The sequence below is a fragment of the Nilaparvata lugens genome, chromosome X, assembly GCF_014356525.2.
Source record: "Nilaparvata lugens isolate BPH chromosome X, ASM1435652v1, whole genome shotgun sequence".
Classification (NCBI taxonomy): domain Eukaryota; kingdom Metazoa; phylum Arthropoda; class Insecta; order Hemiptera; family Delphacidae; genus Nilaparvata; species Nilaparvata lugens.
Genome location: NC_052518.1, coordinates 78,192,360 through 78,211,403, shown reverse-complemented (window position 1 = coordinate 78,211,403; position 19,044 = coordinate 78,192,360). Strand labels below are relative to the sequence as shown.

The 19,044-nt window shown below is 32.8% G+C and overlaps 1 protein-coding gene across 1 annotated transcript in view; it reads left to right on the top strand.

The window, feature by feature from the left end:
- Window positions 1-19,044, top strand: part of LOC111051023 (bromodomain adjacent to zinc finger domain protein 2B) — a 137,276-nt gene that overhangs the window by 77,624 nt on the left and 40,608 nt on the right. Inside the window, exons 19-26 of the mRNA XM_039442064.1 lie at window positions 4,362-4,427; window positions 5,235-5,279; window positions 6,623-6,941; window positions 9,613-9,870; window positions 12,424-12,754; window positions 14,971-15,142; window positions 17,124-17,363; window positions 18,224-18,780. Coding sequence (XP_039297998.1) covers window positions 4,362-4,427; window positions 5,235-5,279; window positions 6,623-6,941; window positions 9,613-9,870; window positions 12,424-12,754; window positions 14,971-15,142; window positions 17,124-17,363; window positions 18,224-18,780 — 1,988 coding nt within the window. The remainder of the gene's footprint in view (window positions 1-4,361; window positions 4,428-5,234; window positions 5,280-6,622; window positions 6,942-9,612; window positions 9,871-12,423; window positions 12,755-14,970; window positions 15,143-17,123; window positions 17,364-18,223; window positions 18,781-19,044) is intronic.

Genomic DNA, 19,044 nt, shown 5'->3' with positions numbered 1-19,044 from the left:
ACCAGATAAGTAATGACGCCACTTCCTAATAGATTCTACAATGGCATATGCTTCTTTTTCAACTGATGAGTGTCGTTTTTCACTTTCGTTTAGCATTCGTGAAAAGTATGCAACAGGACGTTCATTGTAAGATAGTGTTGCTGCTATGCAGAAATCTGAGGCATCAGTCTCTACAGTGAGAATGCCTCCTTCATCAAAAACATGAATTACAGCTGCAGCTACTTCTTTTTTAAGATCTTCAAAAGCTGCAAGGGCCTTTCCTTGAAGAGGGAAGAGCGTACAGTGTGCCAAGGCATGAATTTTACTTGAAAAATTTTGTATCCATCGAGAGTAATGTGCGAAGAGGCCCACAGTTCTCTGAAGAGTTTTGAGATTAGGAGGTGGGGGCATATTAAGTAGAGGCTCAAGGCGTTCGGGATCTGGACGTAATGATTTGTTTCCAACTAAAAATCCTAGGAAACGTATCTCCTTTTGACAGAATTTACTCTTCTCCTTGTTTATAGTAAGTGAGTTATTTGAAGCTGCTGCAAGAAACCGTTCAAGATTAGTGTCATGTTCTTCTTTTGAATTTCCACAAATTATGACGTCATCTAAATAAGCATAGGTATCAAATAATTTCTCTTTTTGTATGAGTGAATCAATTACTCTTTGAAAAGCTGAAACACCATTAGTGACACCAAAAGGAATACGACAGAACTGATAAAGTTTCCCACATGCTTCAAATCCTGTGTATTGCCTTTCTTCAAGTAAGATTGGTACTTGGTGATATGCGGATTTCAGATCTACAGTACTATACCAGGAATACTGAGCTACTTTGCGAACTAAATCTTCCATATTTGGAATGGGATAGGCGTCCAATTCAGTGAATTTGTTTATAGTTCTAGAATAATCTTTAACCATCCTTTTTTCGGTTATCGGGTTTAACAACAAATGCTTGGGCACGCCAAGGTGTGTGGCTTTCTTCTATGATGCCATCTTCCAGTAATTGTTGAATTTCATTGGAAATAAAATCTTCATCATCTTTTGATAATTTGCGAGATTTGGTTGTAATTGGTTGACAATTGGGTTTTAGATGTTGAAAAAGGGAGCAAGGAGGAATTTTTGCTTGAGTTATTCCGCAAATAGTAAGAGGTGGCTTATTACCTCCAAATGGTATTTCTATACTGGAGAAATTGTTCATAAATTCGTGCCCAAGAATAATATTTTCACAGAGGTCTTGCATAAGCATTAAGGTTGTGTTTGTATAACTTTCTCCCTGAACTGTGTTAAATTCACGTTAACTTTGCCTCGGATTTGTGGTGTGAAGCGTTTTGAGCCTAAAGTTACTTTTCCTATCTCTGGTATAACTTCTAAATTCAGTTTTTTTGCATAGGTATCGTCAATAAAGTTGCCAGTTGCTCCAGTATCGATCAGTGCTTGACTTTCAGTTCCGTTTATGGTAATAGGAATAATAACCTTTGAAAGACATTTTTCGGCTTGCACTGAAGGTGTTAGTAATATCGAATTACTAAACTCTCTTTTTTTCTCTAATACGGAAGATTTTGAGTTACATACCCGAGCAAAGTGTCCCTTCTGACCACACTTCTTGCAGAATTCGTTTTTAGCTGGGCAAAATAGTCGAGAATGTTTTTTGTTGCCACAAAAACAGCATGATGTCCACTAATACTAACAGCTGATAATGAGGAGTCTGAAGTGTTTTTTTTTATTAGGAATTAGATTTGATGCATTTTCTGTATCTTTGCAAGCATTAAGCTCAAATGGAGGATTAGATTTATTGTAGCATTGTGATTGATCTTTTGCAGACTCAAAAGCTCTTGCACGATTAAGAGTTTCATGCAAAGACATATCTGGGCTTTCTAAAATTCGTTGGCGGATTTCGGATGAATATAAACCTGCAATCAATGCTTCTTTTATGTGCTCCTCTCGATTCTCTGTAGCAGAGATCGCTGTAAAATTACATTCTAGGCTGAGTTCTTTCAGTTTTAGGAAAAAATTATCGATGGACTCACCTTGTTTTTGTTTTCTTATAGAGAGAAGGTACCTTGTAAAGATTTCGCTTTTCTTCTTGATAAATATGCCTTCAAGGATGGAGATATTTTCCTCGAATGTAGTACAATCTATTATCAATTTGTAATTTTCAGCTGACAGCAAGGTAACTAAGATATCCAATTTCTTATCTTCAGTGTAATAGTTTCCTTTCAAGTAGGCATCCAGCATTCTTTTCCAGTGTCTCCATTCCATTGGTGCACTAGAAGAATCTGGATCCACACTTAGACATTTTGGTTTGAGAATTTTCCCAATTGATTCCGAGTTGAAAGATGTATCAACGGGTTCATTTCGAGATAATTCGGTAGGCTTATCCTGATTCCGTGATGGAGATTCAACATTAATTCGATCCCGGGTTTTTCTCTTTGGCATTTTGATTACCGGTACTTATTTTAGTCAATAAAATTGTAATAAATAGAGACCATTGAAGAGCTAGAATAATGGCTTTTATTGACTAAAATAAACTGAGATAAAATAACAAACTTTCTGATGATTAAGAATAATTCAAACAACTGATTCATGACATATGATTATCATATCATTGATGTATTTTGAATTTATCATCGAAGAAAAAATAAGAATATACAAGTGAGAAAATGCCCAATTCGTTGAAACTATGACTATATTACCGGACATTAATTTTTAAAATGTGTGTAGGAAACAGATTATTACTTACGGATGTTATTCTATTTATGCGAAAAAGGTTCGTATTCCAAATGAAGTAGGATTCAGCAGCTTTAAGAATCCATTAAAACGCCATAAATTAAAGCAACATATGTAATATGCATGTAATCTAATCTTGTAGTGTTATCTCAACATCAATATAACGTAAATTTCCAGCTTTCTTGCCTAGTTCTTTAGGGAGGCATGTTGGAATTTCACCTACGTAGATCTGATACTCTTGAAATACTTATCAAATACGGGTATATGGATAATAGTAATGAATGGTAGATTTTTGACCTAGAGTAATGAATGCATGGAAAATCAAATAATTATTAGTTTTTGATTCGTTTGAAAGTATTGTTACCAAATAAAATTGCTAACAGAAAATCTTCCTGCATCATGATATTGAATTAAACTACTTTGTATGATTCCAGTTCTTTAGTAGGCAGTGAATGAACAAAAAGGCTATTTTGTAGCTAAAGTAATGAATTAATAATATTTAATTGTTTCAATCGCCTGAATTTAAGAGAACTTATGGGCTATCAGATAGAAAGAGTTTTAGTTGAGCCTATAATTTGAATTATTTTTTTCATGATAATTTTATTTCCATATATTTCACGGTGAAAGTGTGGAATCTGGACCTACAACTATTATAATTGGATATTATAACACATTCACAAATATTTTTGGAGCTGAAAACGTCCTAAAGCTAATAAAATTCTTGATATGCGGCATATCTCCTCATCATATTTTGTGATTAGTCAAATAGGCTAGATTTTTCAAGGAAATAGCTATTTATGTATTAAGAGCGTAATGCGCGACTTTATCGCTCGCGCAAAACAGTTATCACGCGACGCGAAGCGGAGCGTGATAATTTTGCAAGAGCGATAAAGAAGTATTACGCGCGAATTACATAGGCTACAACATTTTTTCTACAACTGCACAAACCTTACTTACTTACTTATATCTGGTGGAGTTAATAATTCGTCTTCACTGATATCCATCATGGCTGCTTAAGCAGAACCGGTACAAGTCAATTACCGACTTTTTAGGTTAAGATTTGATCTACTTTTGGCAAGCTGCTTATCATCAGCTGATTAGCGAGCGTAATGAAAATCTACTGCGCATACGCAGATGGTTATCGAGCGAAAAAGTAGATTCTCCTCAGAAATAAGCTGTTTTACGAGGATAATTGAGTATGTAAATTCTTTTTTTACGCGCAGTTGTAGAAAAATTAATATTTGTGTTCCAAAAAACTAATGCATGTTGTTTCCATGGCAACATTTTTATTCTGGTAATACGATCAAACTTAATTCCCTGGAACAACTACAGCTGTTATAATATTGTTTCAATACGGTATACTTTCAAATGAAAATAGAGGAAATGAATGTTAAAACTATTTTGCTTTGAAGAAGAATAATGCTCCGAAAAAATCCTGAAATTATGAAAGTAGTTATATATTAATCCTTGATAACGATCATGAATCTAACCCTTATGTACGTATTACTGGACATTCCAAAAAATCATAGATTTTTGAAATTTGTATGTGTAGGTCTTTATTCATCACTCGTACCGTTCTATTTTTAAATTTTAAAGTTTGATACTTTTTTTATAATTGCTGTTCTATTACTATCTTGGTTGATGACTTGTAGGCGAAACGCAAAAGGCAGGAAGAGCTAGAGAAATTAAAAGTGGAGGAGCAAATGAGAAAACAGCAGGTAAGTTTTCGAATGACATTAGAAAAAATGTTCACTCATTTTGAAGTATGGTTGATTCATATAGTAACCAACCATTGTATTTCTTCAATAATTCGAAAAGTTTCTAAATTCTTGTGATTATCATTGTATGTATTTACCGAGTTCTATAGATTTTTTCTAGGAGGGCGAAAGATAATTTTCAACATTATTGTAACTATCCAGTCAAGCTAGATTTTTTATTTAATTATATTCATCCATGAATGACTCAATATCCAATCTAGAAGTAATAATACAGAATATTCCACAGTAAAAATCTGAATCTATGCGCTAGATTAGATTTGATCTTCTTTTATTTAATACAAATAGAACTGATTACAATATATCTATTTACCATTTTGAATACGTTAGTACACCAAGTAATTGTTTTTGTACAATATGGCGGGTAAAATATCAAGTATATTAATTCAAATCATATTGTAGTAAAGTAATTATTATTGATAATTTGAAGATCTCACCTTTGAGTTTATCTAGATCTAGATGCATTAGCTATCAAATTATTCAATATCAAAGAGATTCAAACTGTTCTTCATTTATAAGCTCGTATGTTAGTGAGAAGTAGAAAGTTGAAACTATAACAGAGTTCAAAAGCAACTAACTATACAGATTATAGGAGTGAAATGAATAAATCTTTAAATAGTTCCTTTAAAGTAGATTTCATTAATTTGTGTCCTGATCATATATAGATACTCTTTCTCAAAAATTAAATTAATTCTATTGAAATATCATTCAAAGTACTGTATTTTCATTCGCTATAAATCGGTTTTTCAGGAACGAGAATTGAAACGACAGCAGGCTGCTATTCTTAAAGAACAAGTAAGTTGAATGGAACCTATTGAAAGATTATTATAATATTATATGACACAATAGTTACCTTGAAAACAAATGCATGGTTTAGTTATTATATAGTAAATATATTATTATAGTAAATGCATATAATAGTTGACCTTCCTGAAATCTCAAATATCACATAAAATTTATGCAAATATATTAAAAGGATATGTATTAGAACAATAGCCCAACATGAGCTAGGTGAGATTAGCGTTTTAGGGAGCTACACGATCATTTATTTATTCAACATTACATAATACACAAATCATATACATGATCAGAAAAGGAACAACAGGCCTAGCCCAAAACTGTTTCCTTTTCGAATTTTGGAAAGAAGTATGTTGAAAAGGTGGGTTATGTTGCTTCACCTTATCAATTCGAATCAAATTCCGAGTCCAGAGATATACAAGCAAAAGTTTAGAATTCAAATGGTTTAAAAATCGTTTAGAATATCGCACTCAACTATAACTCAAAACTTGAAAACATTGAATTATTTGAAAATTTAGAAATAAAAAACAAATACTTACAACTAAAATCACAGGTGTTATTAATAATGATTGAAAATATTTAATATAATATAATAATGTTTTCTTACATTGTAATGCTCTCTTAATGTTTCATGTCGTGATGTTATATATATGATGATGATGATGATGATGATGATGAATATTTTAGACCGTCATTATATAATATTTAATTTGATATATTCCTTAATTGAAAAAATATGTATAGGCTAAATATCTAACTTAAGCTAGAAATATTGATTATTCGAATAGAACTATATAAGAGTAATCGAAATCTTATCCATTAATGTCTCACAATTTCAAAACTTCATCAATGAATTTTATTGATTTTAATATTGGGTCATATTATAATTTTAGACTTTTTGTGATGCTATAACGCTCATAGCCCTGCAACAGTTGTAGCCTCAAGTAGTCGCCAGAACTGGGATCTTTTTACCAGTTTATATTTCTAATTTTTCTGTAAGAAGTAAATTCAACACAATACATGCCGTATAATTTTTCTATTGTGAAAAACACTATTCTGTAATTCCAAGAGCTGTATTGTCTTGATACAGCTTGTTATGAGCATCTGAAACATTCAGTTCTTTGATTTCATGCATTGTTTGCCAGTAGTTCAGTATGAAACTAAATCAGTAGATCCTCTATTCATCATATCCTCGCAAAAGTGACAGATTCATGTCATAATAATGTGTAAACACTTTTAATAAAATTTTCATTGGACTTTTCATTGAAATTTTCATTGACTTTTCAAATTTTCATTGAAACTTTTTGTAATTATTTAATTGATGTTTTGCATTTACACAGGAAAGGGAAAGACGCCGACAGCATATGACTTATGTGAAAGCTCTTGATGCTCGTAAAAGAATGGAAGAACGCGAGAGACGTAAGCAAGAAGTGAGAGCCGAGAAATTGGCTTCGAGAGAGAAAATTTTGGAGCAACGTAGAATTGATATGGAAATTCTGAATGAACTGAGGAAACCAGTAGAAGACATGGAGCTGATTGAAGCAAAGCCTCTTCCCAGGCTTGAGAGGATCCCTGGTCTGAAGCTGAGTGGCCAAGCTTTCGCTGATACTCTCATGATTTTCGAATTTCTACATAACTTTGGCGAAACATTGGGATTTGGTAAGTAATTTCATCTTATTGGAATTGCCTTTGTATACAATCAAATAATTGAAAGGGCTTTATAAGTAAATGAGAAAGTGGAGTCTCCATCCAATTCCTTAGTTGGTATAACATTTTAACCTTAATATAATGAGTACAGTAAAAATATACTTTGGTTATTTCAGTTTCTGACATAGTCTGGTAAAAACGTTTTATTAAAGCATAATGAAGCACTTAAATATTGTCAACCATCTCATTTATACAGTAAAACAACCAGTACTATTTTTAGAGTGAGTTTTTTCGGATTGGTTTCTACGGTTTTGCAGATTTTGACGCCTAGTGAGATCGGACTCCCCGATCTAGTTAATTACTAGTGTAGTCATAGGTGATCAAGTTCATGAAATTTCATGTTATAACAGCAAAATTTCTCAGCCACTCGAATAATATAATGCTATGTCATCAAATTTATCAGCCTTGGCCGAACTAGTAATTAATTATCTCACACTGAAGATTGTACAATGCGACTGAAACGTGTTTTTATTTGTGTAAATAAGACTCATTTTGCTCTCATCAAATAGTCTTGCTAGGTGATGAGGATTCAATAACACCTTTGTTTAGCTCTATCGGGATGCTACTACAAATTTCTATTGCTCAAATTGTATTTTTTCTTTAGGGCTACTTTTGAATATAAATAAATAAAAATATAAATCTTAGTACCCTTTTTAAAACTATTGTGTCACATGTTTCGTTTATAATGCCATTATCAAGTGATTGGAAAATAAATAAAATAACATTAAATTAATACTATTGCAAGCTTCTTATTTTTGATCATATGTTTGTATATGCATATGATTTGTTAAACTAGGACTGTAAATTTTGGATTTAAATTTGCATGATTCTATCAAAAATGGGATTATTGATGTCTAATTGAATTAAATTTATTATTTTATCTCTATTTAATTTTGCCGCCGCATGAATATGAAAATCTTCTCTAACATTCAGTTTTCCACATTTATTACCATAATTTAGTATTTTCATATTGGAATTCATATTTGTAAAATTATGGCCTGATTCTATCAAGTGTTCAGCAAATGCCAGTTCTATTATTCAACTTTATAATACAATATAAAAACAAATTTTTTATTATATTATGAAATTAAATATAATGAATCTCTGAATAGAAATGCTGGGTGCATATCTACCGTATGATTTCATATGTAATAGAACCTCCAACAAGTTATGTGTGGAAAGTTTTCCTGTAGTTATAGAACAAGATTAGTTTATACAGGAGAAAGCTACTTGAAGCACTGGAAAAGAATAAGTTACCTTCAAAATTAATCAGACTAGTGGCAGCTATCCTAAATGAGACCTACTCCAGAGTAAGTATAGGCAAGACTGTTGGGATGCGTTTCCCTGTAAAGTATGTAAGGCAAGGAGATGCGCTGTCTGCATTATTGTTCAATTAGGCTCTCCATGAAGCAGTAGAAGGTATCACGCATAGAAGTACTATAGTAAATAGACTAAGGCAAGTTTGTGGATATGCAGATGATCTGGTCATAGTAGCGAGAACAGTTTCAGCCTTGAGAGAAGCCTTCACATTCCTAGCAAGCAATAGCAAACCAATGGGATTAGAGATAATCGAGGCCAAGACAAAATACCTGAGAGTGTCACCAGCAGTAGTTAGGAGAGATGCTAGAGACATGAAGACTGGACCCTATACATTTCGATAGGTAGACGACCTAGGTAATTGCAACTGTACAAAGCATTGGTGAAGCCTGTGGTGTGTTATGGATCGGAAACATGGGTGCTTACTGCAGGAGATATGCAAAGACTGAGAGTTTTTGTAAGAAAGGTGGTGAGAAGAATCTTGGGCCCTGTTTTTGAGAATGGTCTCTGGAGAGGAAGGAAAAAATTTGAAATAGAGGAATTCTTAAACAATGAAGACATTGTGCGGTCGATAAAAGTTGGCAGAATAAGATGGATGGGGCATATGTTGAGAATGGGAGATGGAAGAGTGGTGAAATGTATATGGAAGGAGAAAATATATAACAGATGAAAAAAAGGTCGACCAAGAAATAGATGGACGAATGATGTGGAACGCGATCTAAGGACGCTTGGAGTTCGTAACTGGAGTTGGCAGGCCGAGGATCGAGACAGATGGAGAGGCTATGTGAGGGAGGCCAAGGGTTGTGAAGACCTGTAGAGCTGAGGAGTAAGTATAGAACAAGATTAAGAAAACAGGAATGTCAGGCATTTTATTTTGAGAGATTGTGAAGCAAGTTCAAATTGATTACCATAGCTTTCATATAACATAGCTTTTGCATATCTAACATCATGGATTTAAGATATTCTATTTTCTTCTCATGACCATTTCTTCCAACTACAGCATGTTCTCCTTATTGAATAACTAGCAGGTAACCCGTGCTCCGCAAGGGTTCATTTTAAAACTTGATAAACTGAAAACTTGTCGTAATGAAGAATTGAAAATAGGTCTATAACCATCCTCGGTTAATTGAGAATCTAAATTCAAAAAATCAAGTTAATCAGTCCAGTAGTCCAGACGTGATGATGCGTCAAACATATTAAACAAAACAATAATTCTTGAAGCAATTTCATGCCAGTTTTATGCTATGTGTTCGATGGAAACTCCACAAGAAGTTGAATTGATTACAATTATTGTTAATTTTTACAGACATGGGCAGTCTCCCAACTTTGAAAAGTTTGCAGAAAGCCCTTCTTGGGGATGAAGTGGCCGAAGAAGAACTGCTGTCAGTCATGACTCATCTCATAATTTGTGCGATTGAAGATCCCGGAATCCCAAATCCAGCAAGACACACAACTCTTCTGGGCCAAAGCCTCAAACAAGCTGACATCTCCCATGCGAACATCTCTGAGATATTCAGGATATATTTGTACGCCAATGCTACAGGAGAGGTCAAGGCTTTAACAGGTATTACTCATGTGTCATTTATAGAATTGTATATAATTATGATTATTATTATCAAATTGTACTTTTATTGAATATTTTATATTGAAATTACATCACAGACTTACTTATGGTACTTGCTTCACTTGCCTCAACGTTTAGCAAGGGACTCCGCCTCCTAAACCCCTGGCTTCCATATATTTGTTGATTTATTTTTATCAGAATGAGCATGTCTTTTGGTTCAACATCTCAACAAAGTTTCTAATTTGTTGATGATTTATAATCAATATATTGCAATAATAATAAATTACAGTATACTGAATTTGTTCAGACTTGTTTATAAAATACATCATGTGCTAGTAGATAGGTGTATAGTGAGGTCCACGTTATATTGGCAGTGAAGAAAGATAGGAGAAAAACGTTGCCAAGTCTCTCCCTTTTGCCACTGAGTGTACACAGCTGTTACTCAATTCATCCCATTAAATTTTAATCTGATAATAATAATCATTTCCTCAATAAAATAATAAATTCAATGTCAAATTAATCAAGAAAGTATATTTTTTCAAAATTTGATTCAAAATTTGCTTCCATAACTTAGATCAGATTTTTATTTTTATACAAACCTGAAATGGCGGCTAATTTAAAAAGCTGTGATACACCAATCTGAATTTCAAAACAACAAAATTAAGTTATTTGGTAGGTATTCTATTTCAATTTATTTTAAAAATAATAGAAAAATAGAAATCCTATTTAAAATAAGTTATTTCAATAGAAATATTTCTAAATAACCTTTCAATATTATTTATACCGGTACGAGTAGGTCTAACCTATACGTGTAGACTAACTGAAGCATGGATGAAATCTAGGATGGTTATCAACTTTTAAAATGTCATTTCAGGTATTTTAATTTGTTTTTCTCATACGGTAATGTCTAAATATTATTTCATTGTTTCAAAAATACGTTTTAAATCAATTATACGACTTGTGTACCAAAGTACTTTGATAGAATGAAGAAAAAATGGCGGCTGAGAATTGTTTGTTTACTTTTGTACAGTCACTGTCAAAAATAAAAATAAAATATTGTGGAAAACGGACAACATTGCAAAGATAGAGAGAGAGATAGCTCTATCTGTTTTGTTGTATGATAGAAAAGGACAGCAACATTATTATCATTGTACACTGCCATTATAACGTGGACCTGACAATAGATAGGTAATTAGTGTATTGTGCTGAGCATTGATTTTATATAATACGCACCACTTTGATGGATCACATTGAAATTGCTAATTAATGTTGTTCATCAAATCGAACAATTTATTTAATTGATTCAATCTAAACCTTCCCTCAGATTTGAGAGTTCTTCAATAATTGAGAGAATAAGACTTTGATATTGTCAATACCACTGTTATTTATTTCTTCAATAGCTAAGGAGCACTTCATATTTCGAAATTCTCTATCACATGTCATAATTTTCTTTCAATTTAACGTTATGTGGATTACAATATGACCGAATTATCTCTTCAAAAATATAATTTCACTCAATTTTTTGAAATACTTATTCATTTCTCACCATCTGAATCTCAAGTAATAATTTTTATTTTTTTGCTTGTTATGAGAACTGATATTCCATGTTGTGATTAGCAACGCTACAATGGATATATAGATATACAGTAGATAAATTTCCACACTTAATGAACATTACCAAAGTTGTGGCTAACTTGAGGCTATAAGATGCTTTTCCACTTGACCCACGATATTTTTAACAAAATGTCACAGTATCATAAAAATTTGTTGAGAGAATGGTTCTCATCAATTTCGGACTTCATAGTAAAAAAAAATATTAATTGGGAGTGAAAGTGATAGTAGAAATTTTTAGTTAGTGAACTTCAACCCAGTATAACCTATTTATACTTATAAGTGTTTGTTCTCTTATAGGAAATGACTTGGGTGTTAGGCAAGATGGAACATCCCTACAAGGGTCTCTGCCAAGAAAGCCATACGCATAATAATGATTAAGAAAATAAAAATGATAACTACTATTACCATAGTAGGGTATAGTACTTATTTATGGATTGTACTTATTTTATTAATGCTCTTATAATTCAAATTGAAGTTGAAAGAAATTAAAATATTGAATATTTTTTCAGAAAAAATAAATTCAATTTTGAATTGAAATAGAATAAAAATATCTTCCAGTACAGTACATCCATCAGGGCATAACTGTGTTGGCTCTCATTGAAAATGGTTCTCATAAGTTATGCACTCATAAAGGGTATAAAACACATAAAAAGGGTACTTTAATGTATTTTGATTTCATTTCAATTTTTTCCAGTAATAAATGTTTATTTTATAAATTGAAAATTATTTCAACTTTAATTTGTAGTGAAACCTTGTATAGTTTAGTATAACACAGAGTGTCAACTTTTACCTTACTGCTTTTCCACTTGAAAATTCAAACTTGCAAAACTATTCGATACGTGGTTGCCATGGCAACGTTCAAGAATAGGTGTATTTTTTTAAATATTAATTGGTATAAGTGTTACTCGAATTAACATTTTTTATTCAACTGTCCTTTAGGTCATGCGTTCGAGAGAGACAGAGAGAAGCGGATGTCTGATCATCACAATAATATGAGTGAAAATGGCGAAGATGGCTTGAAAGTCTGTGAAAAGGGCAAGAACGCAGCATTCTTTGTTGCTTTGCGAGAAAACAATACATATCGCATGTCGGAGTGGTTGAAGAAGAAGCCATTTTTAGCACTGAATGCCACTCAGAAAGCGGCAATACTCGGTTTCCTTTGTCACGAGCTTCTTCAGAATAAAGCAGTCACCAAGCAAATCGACAGTGCCATTGACACTGTGGCTCATCTCAGACGAGAGCGCTGGAACACCGAAGCAAAAGTTCGCAAGTAAGCAAACAAGACACTCATACAAACAATAAGGTGTGTCCATTCCTTTGTCTTAAGGTGTACAATATTTTATTCACTTGAAATATTTGTTGCATCAACTTTTATTTCAATAGATAGTTGATACGAAAATGGAGACCATTTGACTTTAGTATTTACCAATAGAACCCTTAGATAAACACGTTTGCTGGATTGCTGTAAGCAAGATCTGTTCCAATACAGTATCAGCGCATAGCTTATAGTAAGATTCACATTTTAAAGTTCTATCCTAAATCTTGAAGCTCTATCCTTTCCAACTTCACACAATTAACAAATCGTTTGTAGGCTATATAGAAATATAGTGAACTACCAAAATAATTAATCTCAATAATGAAAATCTATTATTAAATAATATAAAGATATATTTTTTTGGTAAATATATTATTATATTCGAGATATTATTAAAAAGAATGCACAATAAACATTAGATCAGATATACCAGGATGACTTGAATCACAACTAGCCACTATAGATGTCAGTTGAAAAAATACGTGGCAACTATGGCGATAATTATAATTTGCACTGACTTGGAAACATGAATCTCACCATTGGTGACGTTACTTGATCAACTGATTCATCCCAGTTGATGCAACCCAGAATAAGAAGTGTGCATCTCTGAAATATTACTCGTCAATATTAGTGGTAAAGTGATTCCATCAATTTATAATTAACATTAGTTCCTGGTCAGTATTATTTTCGCTTATATTTACTTTTTCTTTTCCAACTTTTCTATATTTTTTACTATTATCATGTATTAAATAAGCTAGTTTAGGATCTCATCCGTGTGTTCTCAAATGTATAATCTTTATGAATAAAACTATAGGTTACTGGTTCTCAGAATATGAGTTGAAAGTAACACCTATTCATTCAATTTTCACATTACTATCATGTCAATAGTAGAATTTACACTTGATTCAATGCACGTATTCAATTCTATGCAATTCTATTGTGTGAATCCATATTTATACTGAATCAAGACAACATTGTGAACCCCTTTAATTTTGCATGTTAAAATATTAATAAATCTTATGTGGACGAGTTAGTTATCGTCAGAGAAAATCTATTTTAATTATCGATACTTGGTGCATAAAGGGAGTTCAATCATAAAAACATGGCACTATGTGAATTATGAATTATGGCATTATTATTCACAACTTTTTTTCAATTTAGCGAAAGTTGTATGTTGCTTGAACTCAAATTCAAATTCATTTATTTGGCCATAAAGTAATACATATTGATAAAATAAATATTCTAACTTACAAAATGGCACTACCGGCAAAGAACAACTTTTGCGCCGGCAGTGAGTTCGAATAACTAGGTACAGCAAACATGTCAATAGAAAGAAAATAGAGTTTATTCATACCACTAAAATTAATGAAATTACGGAAACTAGGTCACATCCCAATCTTACAAACGATAAGACAAAGTAACAAGCAAATGAATAAAATTACAAACAAATGACAAATACAAGGAATCTATGACAAATAATTTTTAAAATTTATAACACAAGATTGAAACACTACATAATGGAGATAGATAATTTAAAATAAACATTTATCTTAATCCAATCCAGTATAAGATTCATGAGGGTTTTTGTAATTCTATAACATAAATTTAATTGCTCTAGAATAAATTTAATTTCTAGAATAAATTTAATTACTCTGAATCTTGAAAACCGATTGGAAGTTCTAGACTAAATTTATTCTGTAAAAGGCAAATGGGCTCTCTGTAATATTATCGGCTATCGTTATATATTGTTTTCACCTTGATTATACATGTACAAATATAATGAACTACCAGTTAACATAACAATTAATCTCAATAATGTAAATCTATTATTAAATCATATAAAGATATATTTTTTGGTGAATATAATATTATATTCGAGATAAAATGAATAATCATTAAAAATAATGCACAATAGATCAGATATACCAGGATGACATGTATCAGAATCACAACTATCCACTAAAGAAATCGATGGAAAAAGAAACGTGGCAATTATGGCGATAATTATTATTTTCAGAGATCTTAAAACGTGAATCTCACCATAGGTTACCTCACTTGATCAACTGTATTCATCGTCTATGAATAAATACATCACAAAACCAATGATTTACCCTTATCGAGTTCTTCCATGGTTCTAATAAATTTATATAACCCGTTGTTTTAATTTTTAGATTGAAGCATCTAATGAACAAGAAGTCGAGGCAAAATGCCATGTCGATGGTTGGCGGTAGAATGCTGGAAGGGGCTGATGCCGAGGAAGCGGGGCCCTCCAAAGATCAAGATGACGATGATGTGGAAGAAGTGGAGAGTGGCAACGAAAGCGAAGGAACCCAGCCAGAAGAGGTCAGTGAAAACCAACTACTTTCCAAGTATTATCCAAGAAAATATGGTGCCACTGACGTCCTTGACAAAATATTTATGTCGAAGATATTAAAACAAACGATATCATGTAATAATTCCATGTTTTTATAACAATGACTGTTTTCATCAAGAACGTCGTAAAGTATGGTTCTAAACCCATTTCAAATCATTCACTCAGTAATTATTGTTTTGATGTTGACATTATTTAATTGTGATATTACCTGCTAAATATTGCAACATCATCAAATGAAAACGTTATTTTTCTCCATACTATATTCCAAATACTTCACTCTTGATATCATTATTATAATGATCCAATAATCCAGTGCATCGAATTAATTCAATTTTGAATAAAGAAAACAGTATGTTACTTAATCTATTCTATGAGGAGCATTGGTGAAATGAAGTTCCATTATTGTTTTAGATTTAGATAAACAGCTTGTATGTTTTTACTTGATTAAATCAGTTCCTGTCCAAGCACTTTTGCTCCAATATTTCTATCCCCATGATCATAATTCTGCCGCCAATCCTTCCAGAAATCGAGTAACCGGCTCTTGACTTTGTAATCGGTACTGAATCATTGGTCACTTTTGTTCCTCTAATTTTGGGAATAAGTAGGGCTAGGGCTGGGCTGTAGAGGGGAGCCACCATTTTCATGCTAAAGTTAGAAAGAAGTTCTTTAGTTTGGCGTGAGATGAGACATTAAATCGAGCGTTGACTTGTCTTTCCGTGCAGCCTTCACTAAATTCTCTACAACTACACGATTTGCGAACATTTTAAACAGATGAACAGATATGCAGTTCATCCCATAAGGGTTTGTCCACACAGAGAGCGCTCAGCGGTCAGAGTGGTCTTAGCATGTAGTTATTTATATCCATACTCTTCCAAGACTAGAACTAAGAACGCATGACCGCTTTCTCTGTGAACACACCCTTAACTTTGAATAACTGGGGCCCGTTTCATAAGTCACAAGTTAACTATGTTAAAGTTACCTATTCACCTATGAATTTAACGGAACAGGTGACTGAATTCACTAGTGGAATTGGCAATGTGGGCCAGTTGCATATTGAGATGTGAAGTGAGTTTAACAGACGAGTTAATATCATATGATCTTATTATGATGTTCACATTGAGACGAGGCTGGCATGTGTGAACTTTTTAATGTGATCATTTATATACTTGTTACTTTTAAAGAGCATTATGTGTTTTTATAGTGATTTAATATTCTTCAGCACTAAATCATAATTTCAAAAAAACAGTGATTCACTTTGAAAAATTTAATTTCAAATGAAAATGCCAGCATATGGTGGAACATTATTTTACGACCTATCAAAATCGTGAAAGTTCTTGTCGCTTTTGCTAGTGATAACCTGTTATAATAGGAATAACCGAATATTATAAAAATAACATGTGAACAACGTCACTGATAGTTTTATTAAATATCACTGTTGACAGGAAGATATTTTGACTTATTAAATATCACTGTTGACAGGAAGATATTTTGACGTAAAAAGAAAGGTGGCTTTTTATAAAAAAAAACAAATGTCTGTTAAAAAGTATCAGTGAATATGTAACTTGTGACTTATGAAACTGGCCTATGATTGTGAATTCCAATGGGTGAAACCAGTTTTGCGTTAAAAAAACTTGAAACAGCACAAATTTCGGTTCTCGCGGTTACAGCAACAGGTAGCTCCATATTTAGAGGCAGTCATGTCGAGTTGGCGAGATTCGAGTGAGGTGATTGAGTGCTTTATTTATAAAACTACAATCTGATAGAGAAAGATTACAAGGTGATAGAGAGAGGAAGATCTGATGAGTACCGTAATATAGAATTGCTTGATTTCTATCTGCACATTTTCTCATAATCATAGGTAACGTTATTCTACCAATAACCCTCATACTTCATTCTTAACTTTTCACTATTATGATACTTAAATTGAAACGAATAAATGATATTTTCCAGGATGAAGACAAGAAGCTGACACTTGAAGAAATGGCCAGGAAGCTAGAGCGCCTAAACAAGGCAACAGAAATGAATCTGCAGGCGCTGAAGACATCAAATGGGCAGCTGCGATCGAACTGCTATGGCCAGGACAGGTTCTGGCGTCGCTACCACTGCTTCCCCAGTGCAGGCGGACTCTATGTTGAAGGAATGGAAAGCGCAGAGCCTGAACTATTCGAAGAAATGGAGGAGAAAGATAAGGTTTGTATACCATTTAGTCGTCTTCATAATATAGTGGTCTTTAATCGATTTTTCATGTATTTTCTGTTGTTTATTATTGTATATAATCTATCGTTACCTCATCTAATTTTATGTTAATTCATCTGTGATTTTCATTTATGATGATAGTAAGCGGGAATTGGAACTAGGATAACTTGGCTAAATGAATAGTTGTACAACGTAACTAGGATGCTCAACTCATTTCTAACACACAGACATATTTTCCATGCTGGACAGTAAAAATATGTCATGTTATTGGAGGTTTATAAAGTTAGACAGCCTTATTCCGACCAAATCTAGTCAAATATAAACCTATTTATAGTCGCATATTAACCTATTTTCATCGTATAAAGCTCAAATCACACAGTAGGCGCGTCGCGCTTCCAATGTGAGCTTTCTAACTTACTCAAGGTGCGTACAGTCCCATGTTGTTATTGAGATTGTTCTTCATTGGTTATGTTATTTTGATGTTTAGCTTCATAATTATTATTTGTGTTTCTCTTCAATAACATAGATGTTCGAGATTTTACTCTTGTGCTTTTAAAATAGATTGAATGTTATATGCGTTTTGTAGTATTATTATTGTCTGCTGTTGATCTTACTGATATTTATTGGTTAATCTATTGACTTTAAACAACACTGCTATCATTTCTAATCCTATTAAACATTTATATTCAGAATTTTATGCAATATTTATTTATTTCATCCTTGTTAGTCTTGTTGTTGGTTTTTCTTTTTATAATTTATCATGAAGTTATTGATTAAATTGAATGTTACAATAATAATTACATCCATATATTTGTTTAGCTACAACATCTTGATTATTGATGTATTTTTTTCAGGAGGGATCAGAAATATCGGACGAAAAGCCAGTATTGACAGCCGAGGGGAGAACGAGAACAGATGATGAAACCAGTGGCTTATCCGAAATGCCAGTACTGACACCCATGAAAGATGATTTCGATGATAAGATGATGGACTTGGACGATATGTCGATCAAGAAAGATGACGAATTTCAAAAGCAAATTAAGCAGGAATTAATTGATCCAGCAGAAGAAGGAGATGAACGGATGGAAGAGTGTGAAGACGAACGTATGGATGAAACTGTATGTGCAGAACCACAAAATATAGATGTTCATCATATTCAGTTACAACGTATGGAGGCACAACGCATGGAGGCACAACGTATGGAGGCACAACGTGTGGAAGAACAACGTATGGAGGAACAACGTATGGAGGAGCAACGTATGGAGGAAGAGATACACCCAATGTGTGTTGAGAAAGCTTCATCCACCGACCTCACAATAAGCACTGTTGATGCTGAAATTGCATTCTTCGCAATCATTCCACGTTCACCCTGTGATGACCACACAATCACCACTACACCAACAGGAATCAGGTGATCATAACATTCTATTATAAAGGTCACTGATTCACTCAACTTGCCAGCTGCTATTCATTTCTAATCTACCATCAGTTGTCTATTCGACTTTTAACAAATGCTGAAAAGAGCAACAAAACATCACGTCCAACTAGGATTTAGCTACAAAAATACATTGCAGATAGAAAAACAATGTTGTTAGCTATTATTATTTGTAAATTTAAATTCGTAACAACCTCGACTATTACCGGAATGTCACAATAATAGTTATTTGTATATCTA